General features: G+C 40.8%; 1 protein-coding gene across 1 annotated transcript in view; it reads left to right on the forward strand.

Annotated features, from left to right (window-relative positions):
• LOC141791949 (junctional adhesion molecule 3B-like) overlaps positions 1-3736 on the forward strand; it is a 61806-nt gene extending 58070 nt beyond the window's left edge. The window contains exon 9 of the mRNA XM_074672668.1: positions 313-3736. Within this exon, the coding sequence (XP_074528769.1) occupies positions 313-348 (36 nt within the window). The 3' untranslated portion in view covers positions 349-3736. The remainder of the gene's footprint in view (positions 1-312) is intronic.
• Positions 3737-23940: the final 20204 nt, after the last annotated feature.

Raw genomic sequence — 23940 nt, forward strand, 5'->3', positions numbered from 1 at the left:
TATAAACAGATAAATGCACACACAGCTTTATCTGATGGAAAGAATAAATATGCATCTGTGCATGTTTGCTGCGTACAGATTTACAAATTTACTCAGAGATTTAAAAATCTGCTTCTCGAGGCCTAAAAGCGTCTTGATTGTTTAGACAGAGAGGAGCTGAAGTAATGTACTCTGACAGGTAGGACTGGTTTGTTGTGATGGAAAATGACATGAAGTACAAACACACGCTCATTAAAAAGCAGGAGGCAAACGAAAGTAAAGTATCTGTGTAACCGCCGACAGGATGATGTATCTTCTTGGTTTTCTTTTCAGGGGGATTTCCGACACAAGTCATCTTTTGTGATCTGAAGAAGACGAAGAAGAGGAGGAGGAGGATGAGGAGCTTTTGTGCTGAGTGAGAGACATGACATGTGGGACTGAACTCCACGCTGTCTGACACGGAGCCACCGCTCATGCTCCGAGCGCTCAGCACGACAAAACACAACTACTCAAAGTTTGCCAAAGGTGACATCGAGGATCCACAGGACAACAGACGTGAAACCGTCACACACGTAGGGGACTGAGGTTCATTTGTCGACTTTTATCACCAACAATGGAATTCATTTGTACTAAATTATGGGGATGTTTCTTCACAGTTATTGCATGGTTTTTAACAGGCGGAGCAGGGAAACGCTTCTTTGTTCCTCCAGGTAGAAAAGAGGAATCTCTCTCCTCCAGAGTCAGTCTATCATGACGCATTTCTACTGTAAACATTAGCTCAGAACCCTCTGTCATTTGTATAACATTTCTTTTCTACTGTTGAAATTTGTCAGACTATTTTTGATGGAATATATTTTAAAATGCCTATAGATAAAGGTTTACTTTTTTAAATATTTGTAAAATACTAACATGTGTTTTTTTATTTGGTTGTGGATAAAAATATGTAACACTTTAACCACTTTGCATCAAGCTGTAAGCATTTACACCTTTGCAATCAGAAGAAGAAACAGAAGACGTGTTTTAGCATATCCAGACGTGCTTCTTGATGGGCGGTCTTACATATTTAATTTCTGCTTGGCTGGGAAGGGCCCGGCTCCGGTTGTGACAGACTTCATGTTAATGTTTGTAGATAGTCTTTGAAGAGTGCCAGTCAAATGCTGTGAAACACTGTACACGATCAGTGCTGCATTTTCTTGATTTTAAGTGTCCTTCTATGCTTGCTGTTCATCTTGTATATATTGAATTTACCCCAGGATAGTTTTTGCTGTCATACATATGTTCAGTATTACACTAAAGTAATTATGAAGACGATAAAAGTACTAATAAAAAGACAGGGTTTGTAGGTTAACCTTCCAGACCCAGAGAGGAACAAAGTCACGTCTGTGTGCAAAGAGGAAAAACAGGAAGTTTTACTTTGAAAATCTACTGCTTGTAGAATAAAAAATCATGATGAAGACAACAAATATATCTAGTGCAGGTTGTATCTTGACCAAGTTATGATGACTGAAGATGCAAAAGGAAAGTGAAACAATCCAATGTCTGGAAACATTACTCCAATTCACAATCATTGAGACGAATCATGGCTCATCTTTCCTGATTTCCTCCAGTGTGCTTACAAAATAAATTTGCTCATAAATGTTCAAGGGCTAAAATATTTGTCTAGAAGCTAATCCAGTATCAATCACTCTTAAAAAACTCACCACATTAACGCTAAATGAAGCTGATACTTGATAAAACTGTGTTAATCCAAAGCTCAGAATTCAGGGAGGGGCTGTGAGCTGAGCTGCCGGTGCAGGTTCAGTTTTTTCAGGTGTGTTGTCCTTAACAAAATTTTACGTATTTAAAAATGGTCTCTAAAATAAAATGTTTTTAGAAATAGTCATTACAAGAATTAAATGAAGCAATTTTACTTTAAAGAGTTCACTGCTCCCTGGCAGGACTTCAGAGGCTGTGAGCTGAGCTGCCTTGGCTTCTCTTAGCTGTCAATTATTATTTCAGTGCGTCTCAACCTCCAAAAGGAAAGTATTTTTAATAAAAACTAATATACACAATGATGCTAAATCTCAGGATCCGAGAGCTGAGCTGCTTTTGATAAAGGATTTTTCCTTTACAAAATTTTAACAATGTTGCAAAAGTTTCTTGGTTTCTGGAATAAAATGATCTGTAAGAAGTAACTGAAAGTTTTAAATTAAGCAGTTTTGATTGAAGGAATTTGGTCCTCTGCATGGCTGCAGGGGCTGTGAGCTGAGCAGCCTTATTTGCTCCAGCTCACTTTTAGAGTTTTGGTCTCAGCTTTCATGAAATTCTTTAACATCTTACCCTATGTAGAATAAAAGTCTCTGTGATAAAACAGAAACATTACTGCTAATGCTCAGGGCTGTGAGCTGAGCAGCCTTATTTGCTCCAGCTCACTTTTAGAGTTTTGGTCTCAGCTTTCATGAAATTCTTTAACATCTTACCCTATGTAGAATAAAAGTCTCTGTGATAAAACAGAAACATTACTGCTAATGCTCAGGGCTGTGAGCTGAGCAGCCTTATTTGCTCCAGCTCACTTTTAGAGTTTTGGTCTCAGCTTTCAGCCTTTCGTGACATTTTTAACATCTTAACCTATATGAAAAAAAAGTCTATGTTATAAAACAGAAATGTTACTGCTAATGCTCAGGGCTGAGAGCTGAGCTGCTGCTCACTGAGGCCCACTAGAGACTAAACACTGTACATTCGCTATCTGCTATCCATAATTACTAGCTCAAATCTCATTTCTGCTCATCAGCAGGTTTTCCTTTTCTAAAATCTCTAAATTCATTTGTCTATAGACGTATTTAGCTGCATTGATCGAAGCCCATATTGTCCTTTTTCCTCTCAGCCAAGCTTCAGCGTTAGCGACAAACAGACCGGGTCTGGAGGGTTAACGTTTTTCTGATTGTACATACCGTAGATATTTGTTTTTCTTTCTTTCTCTAAAGATTCTGTGAAGTGGTGTAAAATGATAGAAAAAAAAAATTCCTATTTGAGGCGACATGAAACTCTTTCCATTTGTTAGACTGAGAAAAGACAACATTTAACCATATCATTCATAAAACAAGACCTGGAGCTTTTTAACCACCAAATGATCCAACCTGAAGTGACAGTTCAGAAACATTTCCTGCTCTTAGTCCGGGGGGAAGTTGGGATCAAGAGTTAAATTTGTTACAGGGAAAGTTATGTATCCTGGAACAAACAGAAATTCAGAAAAGTTCATCACGGGGTGGCTTTTTGCTTTTACCTTGCTCTGAGTGGGAAGTTCATCTGATAAATGTTGGAAATCTGACGGGATGTTTCCCAGTTTGACACTGAAAACTGACAGATTTTCAAAATGACATTTTGACTTTCAGATCTGTTTGAATCATCTTTTATTCAGTTTGTTGAATTAACAAAGTTTCCAGCAGTGAAGGTAGCAGCGGATGTCACGACAGCTCCCACTTTGAGTGAATTTTCTCCAGGACTGGCCGCTGTGTAAATATGACTGACTCTTCATGATGTCTTCACTTAAACTGCAATTGTTTATTTTTATTTTTTTTGAAGCTGTCAACATGGTCAAATGTTAGCTGAGTATCAGTCATGGTAGAGACGATCTGCCCGGCATTTGCACATAGGAAGTTTTCAACACTGGTCAACATTCAGAAACCGAAAGTACAAACCTGTACATGCGTTTTACACAGATGTAAACATTTCCCCTTCTCATTTGTACAAGTTCATTCCTCTTAAGTGCCTCTAAAGTTTCTCTGCAGCCACACTCTCTCCTGCTTCAGCATATATTAACAGTACAGATCGGAGATTTCACCACAGCACGGCGTTTGAGAGGAATGACATCACCGCAAAACTCCACTTCCCGTCTTTACATACGTATCTGCAAATTTGTACATAGCTTTTGTTTTTCATAGATTTGGTGGCGTAGACATGTTGAAGTAGAGATAGAAATTTATTAGTGCCTAAATATAGCGGGGTTATTTTTGGAGAGACACGTTATAGCATTATTAGGCAGAAAATACAGAAGGATACCCAAAGCAGGGGCGTTCGTACGTTAGCTCTGGTTTATAGCAGGTTTAAATTTGTCCTGGATGTCTGTTTATTTTCAGATTAAACAGCCGCTGCTCCGCTGCTCCCAGAGACAAACACAATGTTCAAACCCAGAGTCAACTCCGTGTTCAGGAACGTGTCAGCAGCTGTAACGGAGCTCTGATTATTCAGGCAGTGTGAGCGCTTAATAAAGCAGAGTTCATGCAAAGTGTCAGACACAAACAAACACACACACACACACACACACACACACACACACACAGAGTCATGCAGGGCGCCTACATTTAGCCCACAGGCAGCCCCCAACACGTCCGTCTGTAATCTGGTTTGATGTTTGAAGGCAGTAGTGATACAGATTTTATTTACACAGAGATGGTTTCAGTGTTTTTTAACTCACCGCTGATGGCAGCGCTCCTGTGATGCAGCTCTGTGAAACTGTTCTCCACTGAGGTGTGGTGTGAGGAACAACCAGACTCTCTGAACCAAACTCACAAACAGTAGAATGTTCATCTGGGGCCTGCTGGGGCTGTTTGTTCATTTTAGAAACACTATTTGTGATTAATAAAACTCACTTCTGATATTACTCCAGATGCCTCCATTTCTTCTTTTTTTCAATGCTTCTTTGATTCCAGCACAGAGAATGTCTTTTCTGCCTGTTACACAAAAATATTTTTTAAATCAGATGTTGCTTTTTTGAAATGTGAGATAAACGACAGATATAACTGATATAACTGAACTGTGATTTTAAAGTGTTTGGAAGACATCGCCACCTTCTGGCCCAGAGTCTCACACACACTGTCGTGAAGATGTGACTTTTAACAAGATGTCTGTTTGTTGTGGAATGAAATCGAGATCGGTTCGACACACATTTTCTTTCTTCAAGACAACTTTTTAATGGATGCAGCACAGTTAACGGCGCTACAGCTTGAAATGTGACAACGATCAAACACTGTCAGTTTGTACCGTAGTTTAGTAGCTGTCTATAGTTACCCCTACTCTCAGCCCCGTGTCCACCATCACTACAAAATTAATCACAGAAATCGTTTCCAGCACGTAAAAACACAGATCTCTCTTCTCACTACAAAACTTAGTCAGCGAGCGTGGTGTTGTCATAGAGACCTAGACGTGCCATAAATCAATCCAGTCCTGCTTGACCCGATCAGGAAGCTAGGATGTAGCATTTGGAAATGACCTGTAACCAGTAATACTGGCTCTGATAATCTCATTTTAAAGAGTGGATTATGATCAAACAACTATCTAGAAGATTTTTTTCTGGATCACTTAGAACACTTGATCTACTCCTGAGCAGATATATGGAAGTAAAGATTTATTTTAAGAAAAATAAAAACAGGGAAATCTGGCTTAAAAAACTTTTGAACCATAAAAAATTCTGAGCGTTTTGTCTGAAGGGGAAACCAGGGTGAAAGATGTTATCTTGGCTTTGGATTCCTCAAAGACTGTGTTACTCTTATCGAGCTGTGGTTCTGTTAAAGCAGAGACTGATGCTGGTAGGTGTGTTGAAAAATGTTTATTGAGAAAATAAAACATAGAGTGGGCAGTAGAGGCAGGAAGCTGGAGGACTGAAAGAATAACTACCACTGAAGAGGAGCTGGAAAAACTCTGGCACTAAAATCCCTGGACTGGCAAAAAGCAGGCACACAAGAAACCTGAGCAGATGAGAAAAAACACAGGTAAGCACAAAAACCCACAAGAAAAACACTGAAAGAACTGGCACATGCTGTAACACTGGAGGAGAAAAACTGAAGAAGAGAGAATTTTAGAGGTAGAGTGAAAACAAGCCCTCTCACTGATGAGCTGAGTGGAAACAGGTGCTGCTGTCCGCCACACACAACAAAGACCATCATATAGCCAGGTATTTTCAAAGACAAATATCCTCCCCTCATTCGCTTATGAAAATACTTTTGGCCACATGCAGCAGGCAAATCCACTGACAAGTGCTGCTCGAGGAACACCAAACCCATATTTGGCAGAGTTTTCCAGACATAAATTTACTCCCAGCCAGTCAGAATGAGCCCCCGTTGTTCAGCTGTGATGTTTGCGAACTGCTGTTACAGTGGATAAAACCAAACAAAACAAGGACACATCTGCAAACATTTGAAGATTTTAGTTTGTCAAAATGTTGGTGGCTGGAGGACAGCATTGGAGGTGGTGTTATGTTTTCACATTTCACAAACACATATCAAGTTAAAATGTTGAATGTTGTTACCAAAAGTGGGCCAGGTCTTAATTTTCTGGTTAAACCCGTGATGGAGTGATCCCAGGATGAGCCTGCAGGCTGCTCAGAGCAGCCTACAAAAAGTCATAAGACAGTTACCCATGGCCGTCACAAGGACCACGAGATTTGGTTGAACTGGGACATCGCCTTTTGGTAATTCCCTCTTAAAGAGCAAAGTAACCGCAAGTTCTACCAAACAGGGAATTTCTGCTCTGTGCTTTGTTCTTTGTGATTTTTTTATTTTCCCTTCTCAAACTTTCTGGGTCAAAATGTAGGTCCAAAACATTTGCCAAAGTTTCATAATATGTCATATTTTCTAATCAGGGTACGCAAGGACACTCTAGAGGTACACAAGATTCAGAAATGTATAGTAATAAAATAGCAACCGAGCAAAATCCCTTTAGCACCATCTAAACAACAAACATCAAACAACAAACAGCATTTATGTTCATAGAAGTATAGATGTTTATATATCTATGGCGTAAACTTCTGACACATGCCCACCTCTTTTTATCTCTTCCTCCAAACTTTTAGTTTAGTTTTTTTTTTTTTACTTAGTTTTTATTAATTGTGTTTTTAAGCTTGTGCAGCGCTTTGGCCTACCCCAGTTGTTTTAAAATGTGCTAAATAAAGTTTGACTAGATGTGACTTCTTGGCTGGACGTCTCTTCACTTGAAGATCACATGATTCTGCAGATTTTCAAAGTGAAAAGTCAAGCTTTGTCGGGTCTGTCTTTGTTGGGTGAGTGGAGGCAGATCCATCATTTCTGATGCATTCTGGAGGTTAGAGGTTGGAACCTAAGGTTGTGTAAGTTCTGTCTTCTGTTAAATGTCATCACAATGAAATCCAGATGACTGAACTTGTGGTCAAGGTAAGGGTTAGGGTTGTGGTTAGGTTTAGGGTTAGGGTTAAATAAGGGTTGTGGTTAGGGTTAGGGTTAAATTAGGGTTGTGGTTGGGGTTGTGGTTAGGGTAAGGGTTAGGGTTGTGGTTAGGGTTAGGGTTAGGGTTAAATTAGGGTTGTGGTTAGGGTTAGGGTTAAATTGGGGTTGTGGTTAGGGTTAGGGTTAAATTAGGGTTGTGGTTAGGGTTAGGGTTTTGGTAAGGGTTGTAGTTCGGGTTAGGGTAAGGGTTAAATTAGGGTTGTGGTAAGGGGTAGGGTTGTGGTTTGGGTGAAATTAGGGTTGTGGTTAGGTTTAGGGTTAAATTAGGGTTGTGGTTAGGGTTGTGGTTAGGGTTGTGGTGAGAGTTAAATTAGTGTTGCGGTTGTGGTTAAGGTAAGGGTAAAATTAGGGTTGTGGTTATGGTTAAAGTTAGGGTTAGGGTTGTGGAAAGGGTAAGATTTAGGGTCAGGGTTGTGGTTAAAGTAAGGGTTAGGGTTGGGGTTAATTTAGGGTTGTGGATACAGTGAGGGTAAGGGATTGATTTAGGGTTGTGGATACAGTTAGGGTTAGGGTAAGGGTTAAATTAGGGTTGTGGTTAGGGTGAGGGTTACGTTAAGGGATAAATGAGGGTTGTGGATATAGTTAGGGTTAGGGTTAGGGTTAAATTAGGGTTGTGGATACAGTTAGGGTTAGGGTTAGGGTTAATTGAGGGTTGTGGATACAGTTAGGGTTAGGGTTAGGGTTAAATAAGGGTTGTGGATACAGTTAAGGTTAGGGTTAGGGTTCATTTAGGGTTGTGGATACTGTTAGGGTTAGGGTTAATTTAGGGTTGTGGTTATGGTTAAAGTTAGGGTTAGGGTTCATTAAGGGCTGAGGATACAGTAAGGGAAAGGGTTAGGGTTAAATTAGGGTTGTGGATACAGTAAGGGTTAGGGTTAAATTAGGGTTGTGGTTGGGGTTAGGGTTGAGGTCAGGGTTAATTAAGGGTTGTGGATACAATTAGGGTTAGGGTTAGGGTTAAATTAGGGTTGTGGATACAGTTAGGGTTAGGGTTAAATTAGGGTTGTGGATACAGTTAGGATTAGGGTTAGGGTTAAATTAGGGTTGTGGATACAGTTAGGGTTAGGGTTAAATTAGGGTTGTGGATACAGTTAGGGTTAGGGTTAGAGTTAAATTAAGGGTTGTGGATACAGTAAGTGTTAGGGTTTAATTAGGGTTGTGGATACAGTTAGGGTTAGGTTTAGGGTTAATTAAGGGTTGTGGATACAGTTGGGGTTAGGGTTAGGGTTAAATTAGGGTTGTGGATACATTTGGGGTTAGGGTTAGGGTTAAATTAGGGTTGTGGATACAGTTAGGGTTAGGTTTTAGGTTAATTTAGGGTTGTGGATACAGTTGGGGTTAGGGTTAGGGTTAAATTAGGGTTGTGGATACATTTGTGGTTAGGGTTAGGGTTAATTAAGGGTTGTGGATACAGTAAGGGTTAGGGTTAAATAAGGGTTGTGGATACAGTTAGGGTTAGGGTTAGGGTTTATTTAGGGTTGTGGATACAGTTAGGGTTAGGGTAAGGGTTAAATTAGGGTAAGGGTTAGGGTTAGGGTTAAATAAGGGTTGTGGATACTGTTAGGGTTAGGGTTAGGGTTAAATTAGGGTTGTGGATACATTTGGGGTTAGGGTTAGGGTTGTTTATGGGTTGTGGATACAGTAAGGGTTAGGGTTAAATAAGGGTTGTGGATACAGTTAGGGTTAGGGTTAGGGTTCATTTAGGGTTGTGGATACTGTTAGGGTTAGGGTTAGGGTTAAATTAGGGTTGTGGATACAGTTAGGGTTAGGGTTAGGGTTAAATTAGGGTTGTGGATACAGTTAGGGTTAGGGTTAGGGTTAAATTAGGGTAAGGGTTAGGGTTAGGGTTCATTTAGGGTTGTGGATACTGTTAGGGTTAGGGTTAAATAAGGGTTGTGGATACAGTTAGGGTTAGGGTTAGGGTTTATTTAGGGTTGTGGATACAGTTAGGGTTAGGGTAAGGGTTAAATTAGGGTAAGGGTTAGGGTTAGGGTTCATTTTGGGTTGTGGATACTGTTAGGGTTAGGGTTAGGGTTAAAGTAGGGTTGTGGATACAGTTAGGGTTAGGGTTAGGGTATATTTAGGGATGTGGATACAGTAAGGGTAAGGTTTAGGGTTAAATTAGGGTTGTGGATACAGTTAGGGTTAGGGTTAGGGTTAATTTAGGTTTGTGGATACAGTTAGGGTTAGGGTTAGGGATTATTTAGGGTTGTGGATACAGTAAGGGTTAGGGTTACATTAGGGTAGTGGTTGGGGTTAGGGTTGAGGTCAGGGTTAATTAAGGGTTGTGGATACAATTGGGGTTAGGGTTAGGGTTAAATTAGGGTTGTGGATACAGTTAGGGTTAGGGTTAATTTAGGGTTGTGGATACAGTTAGGGTTAGGGTTAGGGTTAAATTAGGGTTTTGTGTTCAGTAAGGGTTAGGGTTAGGGTTCATATAGGGTTGTGGATACAGTTAGGGCTCATTTAGGGTTGTGGATACAGTTAGGGTTAGGGTTATGGTTAAATTAGGGTTGTGGATACAGCTAGGGTTAGGGTTAAATTAGGGATGTGGATACAGTTAGGGTTAGGGTTAGGGTTCATTAAGGGCTGAGGATACAGTTAGGGTTAGGGTTAGGGTTAAATTAGGGTTGTGTGTACAGTTAGGGTTAGGGTTCATTTAGGGTTGTAGATACAGTTAGGGTAAGAGTTAAATTAGGGTTGTGGATACTGTTAGGGTTAGGGTTAGGGTTAAATTAGGGTTGTGGATACAGTTAGGGTTAGGGTTAGGGTTAAATTAGGGTTGTGGATACAGTTAGGGTTAGGGTTAGGGTATATTTAGGGTTGTGGATACAGTAAGGGTAAGGTTTAGGGTTAAATTAGGGTTGTGGATACAGTTAGGGTTAGGGTTAATTTAGGTTTGTGGATACAGTTAGGGTTAGGGTTAGGGTTTATTTAGGGTTGTGGATACAGTTAGGGTTAGGGTTAAATTAGGGTAGTGGTTGGGGTTAGGGTTGAGGTCAGGGTTAATTAAGGGTTGTGGATACAATTGGGGTTAGGGTTAGGGTTAAATTAGGGTTGTGGATACAGTTAGGGTTAGGGTTAATTTAGGGTTGTGGATACAGTTAGGGTTAGGGTTAGGGTTAAATTAGGGTTTTGTGTTCAGTAAGGGTTAGGGTTAGGGTTCATATAGGGTTGTGGATACAGTTAGGGTTAGGGTTATGGTTAAATTAGGGTTGTGGATACAGCTAGGGTTAGGGTTAAATTAGGGATGTGGATACAGTTAGGGTTAGGGTTAGGGTTCATTAAGGGCTGAGGATACAGTTAGGGTTAGGGTTAGGGTTAAATTAGGGTTGTGTGTACAGTTAGGGTTAGGGTTAGGGTTCATTTAGGGTTGTGGATACAGTTAGGGTAAGGGTTAAATTAGGGTTGTGGATATAGTAAGGGTTAGGGTAAAATTAGGGTTGTGGATACAGTTAGGGTTAGAATTAGGGTTAATTTAGGGTTGTGGACACAGTTGGGGTTAGGGTTAGGGTTAAATTAGGGTTGTGGATACATTTGGGGTTAGGGTTAGGGTTAATTAAGGGTTGTGGATACAGTAAGGGTTAGGGTTAAATAACGGTTGTGAATACAGTTAGGGTTAGGGTAAGGGTTTATTTAGGGTTGTGGATACAGTAAGGGTTAGGGTAAGGGTTAAATTAGGGTAAGGGTTAGGGTTAGGGTTCATCTAGGGTTGTGGATACTGTTAGGGTTAGGGTTAGGGTATATTAAGGGTTGTGGATACAGTTAGGGTAAGATTTAGGGTTAAATTAGGGTTGTGGATACAGTTAGGGTTAGTGTTACGGTTGATTTAGAGTTGTGGATACAGTTAGGGTTAGGGTTAGGGTTAAATTAGGGTTGTGGATACAGTTAGGGTTAGAGTTAAATTAAGGTTGTGGATACAGTTAGGGTTAGGGTTAAAACAGGGTTGTGGATACAGTTAGGGTTAGGGTTAGGGTTAAATTAGGGTTGTGGATACAGTTAGGGTTAGGGTTAGGGTATATTTAGGGTTGTGGATACAGTAAGGGTAAGGTTTAGGGTTAAATTAGGGTTGTGGATACAGTTAGGGTTAGGGTTAGGGTTAATTTAGGTTTGTGGATACAGTTAGGGTTAGGGTTAGGGTTAATTTAGGGTTGTGGATACAGTTAGGGTTAGGGTTGAATTAGGGTAGTGGTTGGGGTTAGGGTTGAGGTCAGGGACAATTAAGGGTTGTGGATACAATTGGGGTTAGGGTTAGGGTTAAATTAGGGTTGTGGATACAGTAAGGGTTAGGGTTAGGGTTAATTTAGGGTTGTGGATACAGTTAGGGTTAGGGTTAGGGTTAAATTAGGGTTTTGTATTCAGTTAGGGTTAGGGTTAGGGTTCATTTAGGGTTGTGGATACAGTTAGGGTTAGGGTTAGGGTTCATTTAGGGTTGTGGATACAGTTAGGGTTAGGGTTATGGTTAAAATAGGGTTGTGGATACAGCTAGGGTTTGGGTTAAATTAGGGATGTGGATACAGTTAGGGTTAGGGTTAGGGTTCATTAAGGGCTGAGGATACAGTTAGGGTTAGGGTTAGGGTTAAATAAGGGTTGTGTGTACAGTTAGGGTTAGGGTTAGGGTTCATTTAGGGTTGTGGATACAGTTAGGGTTAGGGTTAGGGTTCATTTAGGGTTGTGGATACAGTTAGGGTTAGGGTTCATTTAGGGTTGTGGATACAGTTAGGGTAAGGGTTAGGGTTAAATTAGGGTTGTGGATACAGTTAGGGTTAGGGTTAAATTAGGGTTGTGGATATAGTTAGGGTTAGGATAATTTAGGGTTGTGGGTACAGTTAGGGTTAGGGTTAGGGTTAAATTAGGGTTGTGTGTACAGTTAGGGTTAGGGTTAGGGTTCATTTAGGGTTGTGGATACAGTTAGGGTTAGGGTTAGGGTTCATTTAGGGTTGTGGATACAGTTAGGGTTAGGGTTAGGGTTAAATTAGGGATGTGGATACAGTTAGGGTTAGGGTTAGGGTTCATTTAGGGTTGTGGATACAGTTAGGGTTAGGGTTATGGTTAAAATAGGGTTGTGGTTAGGGTTAGGGTTATGGTTAAAATAGGGTTGTGGTTAGGGTTAGGGTTAGGGTTAAATTAGGGATGTGGATACAGTTAGGGTTAGAGTTAAATTAGGGTTGTGGTTAGGGTTAGAGTTGAGGTTAGGGTTAATTTAGGGTTGTGGATACTGTTAGGGTTAGGGTTAGGGTTCATTAAGGGTTGAGGATATAGAAAGGGATATGGTTAGGGTTAAATTAGGGTTGTGGATACAGTAAGGGTTAGGGTAAGGGTTACATTAGGGTTGTGGATACAGTTAGGGTTAGGGTTAAATTAGGGTTGTGGATACAGTTAGGGTTAGAGTTAAATTAGGGTTGTGGTTAGGGTTAGAGTTGAGGTTAGGGTTAATTTAGGGTTGTGGATACTGTTAGGGTTAGGGTTAGGGTTCATTAAGGGTTGAGGATATAGAAAGGGATATGGTTAGGGTTAAATTAGGGTTGTGGATACAGTTAGGGTTAGGGTAAGGGTTACATTAGGGTTGTTGATACAGTTAGGGTTAGGGTTAAATTAGGGTTGTGGATACAGTTAGGGTTAGAGTTAAATTAGGGTTGTGGTTAGGGTTAGAGTTGAGGTTAGGGTTAATTTAGGGTTGTGGATACGGTTAGGGTTAGGGTTAGGGTTCATAAAGGGTTGAGGATATAGAAAGGGATATGGTTAGGGTTAAATTAGGGTTGTGGATACAGTTAGGGTTAGGGTAAGGGTTACATTAGGGTTGTGGATACAGTAAGGGTTAGGGTTAGGGTTCATTTAGGGTTGTGGATACAGTTAGGGTTAGGGTTAAATTAGGGTTGTGGATACAGTTAGGGTTAGGGTTGAATTAGGGTTGTGGATACAGTTAGGATAGGGTTACATTAGGTTTGTGGATACAGTTAGGGTTAGGGTTAGGGTTAAATTAGGGTTGTGGATACAGTTAGGGTTAGGGTTACATTAGGGTTGTGGATACAGTTAGGGTTAGGGTTAAATTAACTTTGTGGATACAGTTAGAGTTAGGGTTAAATTAGGGTTGTGGATACAGTTAGGGTTGGGGTTAATTTAGAGTTGTGTGTACAGTTAGGGTTAGGGTTAGGGTTTATTTAGGGTTGTGGATACAGTTAGGGTTAGGGTTAGGGTTCATTTAGGGTTGTGGTTACAGTTAGGGTTAGGGTTAAATTAGGGTTGTGGATACAGTTAGGGTTAGAGTTAAATTAGGGTTGTGGATACTGTAAGGGTAAGGGTTAGGGTTCATTAAGGGTTGAGGATCTAGAAAGGGATATGGTTAGGGTTAAATTATGGTTGTGGATACAGTTAGGGTTAGGGTTAGGGTTAAATTAGGGTTGTGGATACAGTGAGGGTTAGAGTTAAATTAAGGTTGTGGATACAGTTAGGGTAAGGGTTAAATTAGGGTTGTGGATACAGTTAGGGTTAGGGTTAGGGTTAAATTAGGGTTGTGGATACAGTTAGGGTTAGGGTTACATTAGGGTTGTGGATACAGTTAGGGTTAGGGTTAAATTAAGGTTGTGGATACAGTTAGGGTTAGGGTTAAATTAGGGTTGTGTGTACAGTTAGGGTTAGGGTTAGGGTTCATTTAGGGTTGTGGATACAGTTAGGGTTAAGGTAAGGGTTACATTAGGGTTGTGGATACAGTTAGGGTTAGGGTTAGGGTTCATTTAGGGTTGTGGATACAGTTAGGGTTAGGGTTAAATTAGGGTTGTGGATACAGTTAGGGTTAGGGTTAAATTAGGGTTGTTGATACAGTTAGGATAGGGTTACATTAGGGTTGTGGATACAGTTAGGGTTAGGGTTAGGGTTAAATTAGGGTTGTGGATACAGTTAGGGTTAGGGTTACATTAGGGTTGTGGATACAGTTAGGGTTAGGGTTAAATTAACTTTGTGGATACAGTTAGAGTTAGGGTTAAATTAGGGTTGTGGATACAGTTAGGGTTGGGGTTAATTTAGAGTTGTGGATACAATTGGGGTTAGGGTTGGGTTAAATTAGGGTTGTGTGTACAGTTAGGGTTAGGGTTAGGGTTTATTTAGGGTTGTGGATACAGTTAGGGTTAGGGTTAGGGTTCATTTAGGGTTGTGGATACAGTTAGGGTTAGGGTTAAATTAGGGATGTGGATACAGTTAGGGTTAGAGTTAAATTAGGGTTTTGGATACTGTTAGGTTAAGGGTTAGGGTTCATTAAGGGTTGAGGATATAGAAAGGGATATGGTTAGGGTTAAATTATGGTTGTGGATACAGTTAGGGTTAGGGTTAGGGTTAAATTAGGGTTGTGGATACAGTGAGGGTTAGAGTTAAATTAAGGTTGTGGATACAGTTAGGGTAAGGGTTAAATTAGGGTTGTGGATACAGTTAGGGTTAGGGTTAGGGTTAAATTAGGGTTGTGGATACAGTTAGGGTTAGGGTTACATTAGGGTTGTGGATACAGTTAGGGTTAGGGTTAAATTAAGGTTGTGGATACAGTTAGGGTTAGGGTTAAATTAGTGTTGTGGATACAGTTAGGGTTAGGGTTGGGGTTAATTTAGGGTTGTGGATACAATTAGGGTAAGGGTTAGGGTTAAATTAGGGTTGTGTGTACAGTAAGGGTTAGGGTTAGGGTTCATTTAGGGTTGTGGATACAGTTAGGGTTAGGGTTAGGGTTCATATAGGGTTGTGGATACAGTTAGGGTTAGGGTTAGGGTTAAATTAGGGTTGTGGATACATTTAGGGTTACGGTTAGATTAGGGTTGTGGTTGGGGTTAGGGTTAAGGTTAGGGTTAATTTAGGGTTGTGGATACTGTTAGGGTTTAGGGTTCATTAAGGGTTGAGGATATAGAAAGGGATATGGTTAGGGTTAAATTAGGGTTGTGGATACAGTTAGGGTTAGGGTTAAATTAGGGTTGTGGATACAGTTAGGATAGGGTTACATTAGGGTTGTGGATACAGTTAGGGTTAGGGTTAGGGTTAAATTAGGGTTGTGGATACAGTTAGGGTTAGGGTTACATTAGGGTTGTGGATACAGTTAGGGTTAGGGTTAAATTAACTTTGTGGATACAGTTAGAGTTAGGGTTAAATTAGGGTTGTGGATACAGTTAGGGTTGGGGTTAATTTAGAGTTGTGGATACAATTAGGGTTAGGGTTGGGTTAAATTAGGGTTGTGTGTACAGTTAGGGTTAGGGTTAGGGTTTATTTAGGGTTGTGGATACAGTTAGGGTTAGGGTTAGGGTTCATTTAGGGTTGTGGATACAGTTAGGGTTAGGGTTAAATTAGGGATGTGGATACAGTTAGGGTTAGAGTTAAATTAGGGTTTTGGATACTGTTAGGTTAAGGGTTAGGGTTCATTAAGGGTTGAGGATATAGAAAGGGATATGGTTAGGGTTAAATTAGGGTTGTGGATACAGTGAGGGTTAGGGTTACATTAGGGTTGTGGATACAGTTAGGGTTAGGGTTAAATTAAGGTTGTGGATACAGTTAGGGTTAGGGTTAAATTAGTGTTGTGGATACAGTTAGGGTTAGGGTTGGGGTTAATTTAGGGTTGTGGATACAATTAGGGTAAGGGTTAGGGTTAAATTAGGGTTGTGTGTACAGTAAGGGTTAGGGTTAGGGTTCATTTAGGGTTGTGGATACAGTTAGGGTTAGGGTTAGGGTTCATATAGGGTTGTGGATACAGTTAGGGTTAGGGTTAGGGTTAAATTAGGGTTGTGGATACATTTAGGGTTACGGTTAGATTAGGGTTGTGGTTGGGGTTAGGGTTAAGGTTAGGGTTAATTTAGGGTTGTGGATACTGTTAGGGTTTAGGGTTCATTAAGGGTTGAGGATATAGAAAGGGATATGGTTAGGGTTAAATTAGGGTTGTGGATACAGTTAGGGTTAGGGTTAGGATTAAATTAGGGTTGTGGATACAGTTAGGGTTAGGGTTAGGGTTCATTAAGGGTTGAGGATATAGAAAGGGATATGGTTAGGGTTAAATTAGGGTTGTGGATACAGTTAGGGTTAGGGTAAGGGATACATTAGGGTTGTGGATACAGCTAGGGTTAGAGTTAAATTAAGGTTGTGGATACAGTTAGGGTTAGGGTTAAATTAGGGTTGTGGATACAGTTAGGGTTAGGGTTACATTAGGGTTGTGGATACAGTTAGGGTTAGGGTTAAATTAAGGTTGTGGATACAGTTAGGGTTAGGGTTAAATTAGTGTTGTGGATACAGTTAGGGTTAGGGTTGGGGTTAATTTAGGGTTGTGGATACAATTAGGGTAAGGGTTAGGGTTAAATTAGGGTTGTGTGTACAGTAAGGGTTAGGGTTAGGGTTCATTTAGGGTTGTGGATACAGTTAGGGTTAGGGTTAGGGTTCATATAGGGTTGTGGATACAGTTAGGGTTAGGGTTAGGGTTAAATTAGGGTTGTGGATACATTTAGGGTTAGGGTTAGATTAGGGTTGTGGTTGGGGTTAGGGTTAAGGTTAGGGTTAATTTAGGGTTGTGGATACTGTTAGGGTAAGGGTAAGGGTTCATTAAGGGTTGAGGATATAGAAAGGGATATGGTTAGGGTTAAATTAGGGTTGTGGATACAGTTAGGGTTAGGGTTAGGGTTAAATGAGGGTTGTGGATACAGTTAGGGTTAGAGTTAAATTAAGGTTGTGGATACAGTTAGGGTTAGGGTTAAATTAGGGTTGTGGATACAGTAAGGGTTAGGGTTAGGGTTAAATTAGGGTTGTGGATACAGTTAGGGTTAGGGTTACATTAGGGTTGTGGATACAGTTAGGGTTAGGGTTAAATTAAGGTTGTGGATACAGTTAGGGTTAGGGTTGGGGTTAATTTAGGGTTGTGGATACAATTAGGGTTAGGGTTAGGGTTAAATTAGGGTTGTGTGTACAGTTAGGGTTAGGGTAAGGGTTCATTTAGGGTTGTGGATACAGTTAGGGTTAGGGTTAGGGTTCATATAGGGTTGTGGATACAGTTAGGGTTAGAGTTAGGGTTAAATCAGGGTTGTGGATACATTTAGGGTTAGGGTTAAATTAGGGTTGTGGATACAGTTAGGGTTAGGGTTAGATAAGGGTTGTGGTTGGGGTTAGGGTTAAGGTTAGGGTTAATTTAGGGTTGTGGATACTGTTAGTGTAAGGGTTAGGGTTCATTAAGGGTTGAGGATATAGAAAGGGATATGGTTAGGGTTAAATTAGGGTTGTGGATACAGTTAGGGTTAGGGTTAGGGTTAAATTAGGGTTGTGGATACAGTTAGGGTTAGAGTTAAATTAAGGTTGTGGATACAGTTAGGGTTAGGGTTAAATTAGGGTTGTGGATACAGTAAGGGTTAGGGTTAGGGTTAAAATTAGGGTTGTGGATACAGTTAGGGTTAGGGTTACATTAGGGTTGTGGATACAGTTAGGGTTAGGGTTAAATTAAGGTTGGGGATACAGTTAGGGTTAGGGTTAAATTAGTGTTGTGGATACAGTTAGGGTTAGGGTTGGGGTTAATTTAGGGTTGTGTATACAATTAGGGTTAGGGTTAGGGTTAAATTAGGGTTGTGTGTACAGTTAGGGTTAGGGTTAGGGTTCATTTAGGGTTGTGGATACAGTTAGGGTTAGGGTTAGGGTTCATATAGGGTTGTGGATACAGTTAGGGTTAGAGTTAGGGTTAAATTAGGGTTGTGGATACAGTTAGGGTTAGGGTTAAATAAGGGTTGTGGATACAGTTAGGGTTAGGGTGAGATTAGGGTTGTGGTTGGGGTTAGGGTTAAGGTTAGGGTTAATTTAGGGTTGTGGATACTGTTAGGGTTAGGGTTAGGGTTCATAAAGGGTTGAGGATATAGAAAGGGATATGGTTAGGGTTTAATTAGGGTTGTGGATACAGTAAGGGTTAGGGTAAGGGTTACATTAGGGTTGTGGATACAGTTAGGGTTAGGGTTAGGGTTCATTTAGGGTTTTGGATACAGTTAGGGTTAGGGTTAAATTAGGGTTGTGGATACAATTAGGGTTAGGGTTAAATTAGGGTTGTGGATACAGTTAGGATAGGGTTACATTAAGGTTGTGGATACAGTTAGGGTTAGGGTTAGGGTTAAATTAACTTTGTGGATACAGTTAGGGTAAGGGTTACATTAGGGTTGTGGATACAGTTAGGGTTAGGGTTAAATTAACTTTGTGGATACAGTTAGAGTTAGGGTTAAATTAGGGTTGTCGATACAGTTAGGGTTGGGGTTAATTTAGAGTTGTGGATACAATTAGGGTTAGGGTTGGGTTAAATTAGGGTTGTGTGTACAGTTAGGGTTAGGGTTAGGGTTCATTTAGGGTTGTGGATACAGTTAGGGTTAGGGTTAGGGTTCATTTAGGGTTGTGGATACAGTTAGGGTTAGGGTTAGGGTTAAATTAACTTTGTGGATACAGTTAGGGTTAGAGTTAAATCAGGGTTGTGGATACTGTTAGGGTAAGGGTTAGGGTTCATTAAGGGTTGAGGATATAGAAAGGGATATGGTTAGGGTTAAATTAGGGTTGTGGATACAGTTAGGTTTAGGGTTAGGGTTAAATGAGGGTTGTGGATACAGTTAGGGTTAGGGTTGGGGTTAATTTAGGGTTTTGGATACAATTAGGGTTAGGGTTAGGGTTAAATTAGGGTTGTGTGTACAGTTAGGGTTAGGGTTAGGGTTCATTTAGGGTTGTGGATACAGTTAGGGTTAGGGTTAGGGTTCATATAGGTTTGTGGATACAGTTAGGGTTAGGGTTAAATTAGGCTTGTGGATACATTTAGGGTTAGGCTTTATTTAGGGTTGTGGATACAGTTAGGGTTAGGGTTTGATAAGGGGTTGTGGTTGGGGTTAGGGTTAAGGTTAGGGTTAGGGTTAATTTAGGGTTAAAGATACAGTTAGGGTTAGGGTTAAATTAGGGTTGTGGATACAGTAAGGGTTAGGGTTAGGGTTAATTTAGGGTTGTGGATACAGTTAGGGTTAGGGTAAGGGTTCATTAAGGGTTGAGGATATAGAAAGGGATATGGTTAGGGTTAAATTAGGGTTGTGGATACAGTTAGGGTTAGGGTTAGGGTTAAATTAGGGTTGTGGATACAGTTAGAATAGAGTTAAATTAAGGTTGTGGATACAGTTAGGGTTAGGGTTAAATTAGGGTTGTGGATACAGTAAGGGTTAGGGTTAGGGTTAAATTAGGGTTGTGGATACAGTTAGGGTTAGAGTTAAATTAAGGTTGTGGATACAGTTAGGGTTAGGGTTAAATTAGGGTTGTGGATACAGTTAGGGTTAGGGTTACATTAGGGTTGTGGATACAGTTAGGGTTAGGGTTAAATTAAGGTTGTGGATACAGTTTGGGTTAGGGTTAAATTAGGGTTGTGGATACAGTTAGGGTTAGGGTTGGGGTTAATTTAGGGTTGTGGATACAATTAGGGTTAGGGTTAGGGTTAAATTAGGGTTGTGTGTACAGTTAGGGTTAGGGTTAGGGTTCATTTAGGGTTGTGGATACAGTTAGGGTTAGGGTTAGGGTTCATTTAGGGTTGTGGATACAGTTAGGGTTAGGGTTAGAGTTAAATTAAGGTTGTGGATACAGTTAGGGTTAGGGTTAAATTAGGGTTGTGGATACAGTTAGGGTTAGGGTTAAATTAGGGTTGTGGTTGGGGTGAGGGTTGAGGTTAGGGTTAGGGTTAATTTAGGGTTCAAGATACAGTTAGGGTTAGGGTGAAATTAGGGTTTTGGATACAGTTAGGGTTAGGGTTAGGGTTAATTTAGGGATGTGGATACAGTTAGGGTTAGGGTAAGGGTTAAATTAGGGTTTTGGATACAGTAAGGGTTAGGGTTAGGGTTAAAATAGGGTTGTGGATACAGTTAGGGTTAGGGTTAGGGTTAATTTAGGGTTGTGGACACAGTTAGGGTTAGGGTTAGGGTTAGGGTTAGGGTTAGGGGTTTGGGTTAGGGTTAGGGTTAGGGTTAGGTTTAAATAAGGGTTTTGGATAGGGTTAGGGTAAGGGTTAATTTAGGTTTGTGGTTAGGTTAAGGGTGAGGGTTAATTGAGGGTTGTGGATGCAGTTAGGGTTATGGTTAATTTAGGGTTGTGGTTAGGGTTAGGGTTAATTTAGGGTTGTGGATACAGTTAGGGTTAGGGTAAGGGTTCATTAAGGGTTGAGGATATAGAAAGGGATATGGTTAGGGTTAAATTAGGGTTGTGGATACAGTTAGGGTTAGGGTTAGGGTTAAATTAGGGTTGTGGATACAGTTAGGGTTAGAGTTAAATTAAGGTTGTGGATACAGTTAGGGTTAGGGTTAAATTAGGGTTGTGGATACAGTAAGGGTTAGGGTTAGGGTTAAATTAGGGTTGTGGATACAGTTAGGGTTAGGGTTACATTAGGGTTGTGGATACAGTTAGGGTTAGGGTAAGGGTTCATTAAGGGTTGAGGATATAGAAAGGGATATGGTTTGGGTTAAATTAGGGTTGTGGATACAGTTAGGGTTAGGGTTAGGGTTAAATGAGGGTTGTGGATACAGTTAGGGTTAGAGTTAAATTAAGGTTGTGGATACAGTTAGGGTTAGGGTTAAATTAGGGTTGTCGATACAGTTAGGGTTAGGGTTACATTAGGGTTGTGGATACAGTTAGGGTTAGGGTTAAATTAAGGTTGTGGATACAGTTAGGGTTAGGGTTAAATTAGGGTTGTGGATACAGTTAGGGTTAGGGTTGGGGTTAATTTAGGGTTGTGGATACAATTAGGGTTAGGGTTAGGGTTAAATTAGGGTTGTGTGTACAGTTAGGGTTAGGGTTAGGGTTCATTTAGGGTTGTGGATACAGTTAGGGTTAGGGTTAGGGTTCATTTAGGGTTGTGGATACAGTTAGGGTTAGGGTTAGAGTTAAATTAAGGTTGTGGATACAGTTAGGGTTAGGGTTAAATTAGGGTTGTGGATACAGTTAGGGTTAGGGTTAAATTAGGGTTGTGGTTGGGGTTAGGGTTGAGGTTAGGGTTAGGGTTAATTTAGGGTTCAAGATACAGTTAGGGTTAGGGTGAAATTAGGGTTTTAGATACAGTTAGGGTTAGGGTTAGGGTTAATTTAGGGATGTGGATACAGTTAGGGTTAGGGTAAGGGTTAAATTAGGGTTTTTGATACAGTAAGGGTTAGGGTTAGGGTTAAAATAGGGTTGTGGATACAGTTAGGGTTAGGGTTAGGGTTAATTTAGGGTTGTGGACACAGTTAGGGTTAGGGTTAGGGTAAGGGTTAGGGTTAGGGGTTTGGGTTAGGGTTAGGGTCAGGGTTAGGGTTAAATAAGGGTTTTGGATAGGGTTAGGGTAAGGGTTAATTTAGGTTTGTGGTTAGGTTAAGGGTGAGGGTTAATTGAGGGTTGTGGATGCAGTTAGGGTTATGGTTAATTTAGGGTTGTGGTTAGGGTTAGGGTTAATTTGGGGTTGTGGTGAGGTTAGGGATAGGGTAAGGGTTAGGGTTGTGGGTACAGTTAGAGTTAGGGTTAGGGTAAGGGTTGGGGTAGGGTTAGGGTTAGGGTTAGGGTTAGGGTCAAGGTTGTAGATACAGTTAGGGTTAGTGTTAAATAAGGGTTGTGCTTAGGGTAGGGTTAGGGTAGGGGTTAGGGTTGTGGTAAGGGTTAGGGTTAGGGTTAAATTAGGGTTGTGGTTATGGTTCGGTTTAGGGTTGTGGTTAGGGTCGTGGTAAGGGTTAGGGTTCGGGTTATATAGGGTTGTGGTTAGGGTAAGGGTTAGGGTTAGGGTTGTGGTTAGGGTAAGGGTTCGGGGTTAAATTAGGGTTGTGGTTTAGGGTTAACCCTAACCGTAACCCTAACCACAACCCTAATTTTACCCTAACCCTAACCCTCACCACAACCCTAATTTTACCCTAACCCTTACCACAACCCTAACCCTTTCCCTAACCACAAACCTAATTTAACCCTAACCACAACCCTAACCCTAACCACAACCCTTATTCAACTCTAACCCTAACCCTAACCACAACCCTAATTTAACCCTAACCACAACCCTAACCCTAACCTTAACCCTAACCCTTTCCACATCCTTAACCCTAACCCTAACCACAACCCTAACCCTAACCCTTACCCTAACCCTAAGCACAACCATAATTTAACCGTAACCCTTAACCTTGCCACAACCCTAATTCAACCCTTACCCTAACCCTAACCACAACCCTTATTTAACCCTAACCCTAACCCTAACCACAACCCTCATTTACCCTAACCATAACCCTCACCACAACCCTTACCCTTACCCTTACCACAACCCTAATTTAACCCTTACCCTAACCCTAACCACAACCCTAATTTAACTCTTACCCTAACCCTTTACCTTACCACAACCCTAATTTTACCTTAACCCTAACCACAACCACAACCCTAACCCTAACCACAACCTTAACTGTAACCCTAACCATAACCCTAACCACAACCACAACCCTAACCATAACCCTAACCTCAACCCTAACCACAACCCTGACCCTTACCCTTACCGCAACCCTAATTTAACCCTAACCCTAACCCTAACCACAACCCTAATTTAACCCAAACCCTAACCCTAACCACAACCCTAACCACAACCCTAACCCTTACCCTCACCACAACCATAATTTAACCCTTACCCTAACCCTTACCACAACCCTAATTTAACTCTTAACCTTACCCTAACCACAACCCTAACCCTAACCCTAACCACAACCCTAACCCTAACCCTTACCACAACCCTAATTTAACCCTAACCCTAACCCTTACCACAACCCTAATTCAACCTTCACCCTAACCCTAACCCTAACCACAACCCTAACCCTAACCCTTACCCTAACCCTTCCCACAACTAACTCTAACCTAACTCTAACCCTAACCCTTACCTAACCATATCCATGTAATGTCTTTTCATTGATTAAATCATCCACCCAAATTCATCAAATTGAAAACTGCTGCTTCTTTTGCTGAATTTTAATATGCAATTATAATGTCACTTAAAAAAGCAATTGTTGCAATTAATTGAGATCAATTAATCGCAAAGCCTCTAATTACTTAGCGTCCCACCACCAGTAATATTTGTATGTAAACTACAAAAACACACGGAAAAATTTCCCCAGCCATCACCATATCCCAGACTGTGTTCTGTTAAGTAATAGCTTCATGCACTGTTCTAAGTTTGGTAGATTTTTATTTATTGATTTACTTGTCCTTTCTCAGCTGTCTGTTAGTCTTATTTCTCACCATAAAAACTTACACTGAATTAACTGCTGTCCTTTCAGGGTCTCTGTATCAATGTTTTGACACACTGCTGCATATTTTCAAAGCCCAACCTCACCCATATGCACCCATGACTACGTTTCTCTACTTTTTTTCTATTATTGAGATCAGAAGAGGAGCGGCTATGATGCATGTATGAGTGATGTGTGTGATTCGTGTTGTATTCTGTGTCTTCATCAGCTCATTACAGACCTCCTCTGGGTTCAGGTCCTCATAACAGAGTAATTATTTCTGGTGATTATGAAAACAGATCACAAAAATCCCCTATTGGTGAGCACAGTTATGATCAGCCCTGACAACACTTTAATGACTTCCCTCAGGCGCTTATGTTACATGAACCGAGACGTAACAAGTCTTTCATAACAATGAGTCACTTTGGAGGAAAAAGTCTAAAATTGTCTCTTAGAGCGTGCTGTGTCCTCTGAGCGTCATCTGGGGAGACTCCCCCTCGTGTTTGGACTCAAAC

Source organism: Halichoeres trimaculatus, unplaced genomic scaffold (genome assembly GCF_033239565.1).
Source record: "Halichoeres trimaculatus isolate MK-OKI-2021-1 unplaced genomic scaffold, fHalTri1.1 fHalTri1_scaffold_6, whole genome shotgun sequence".
Taxonomy (NCBI): Eukaryota; Metazoa; Chordata; class Actinopteri; order Labriformes; family Labridae; genus Halichoeres; species Halichoeres trimaculatus.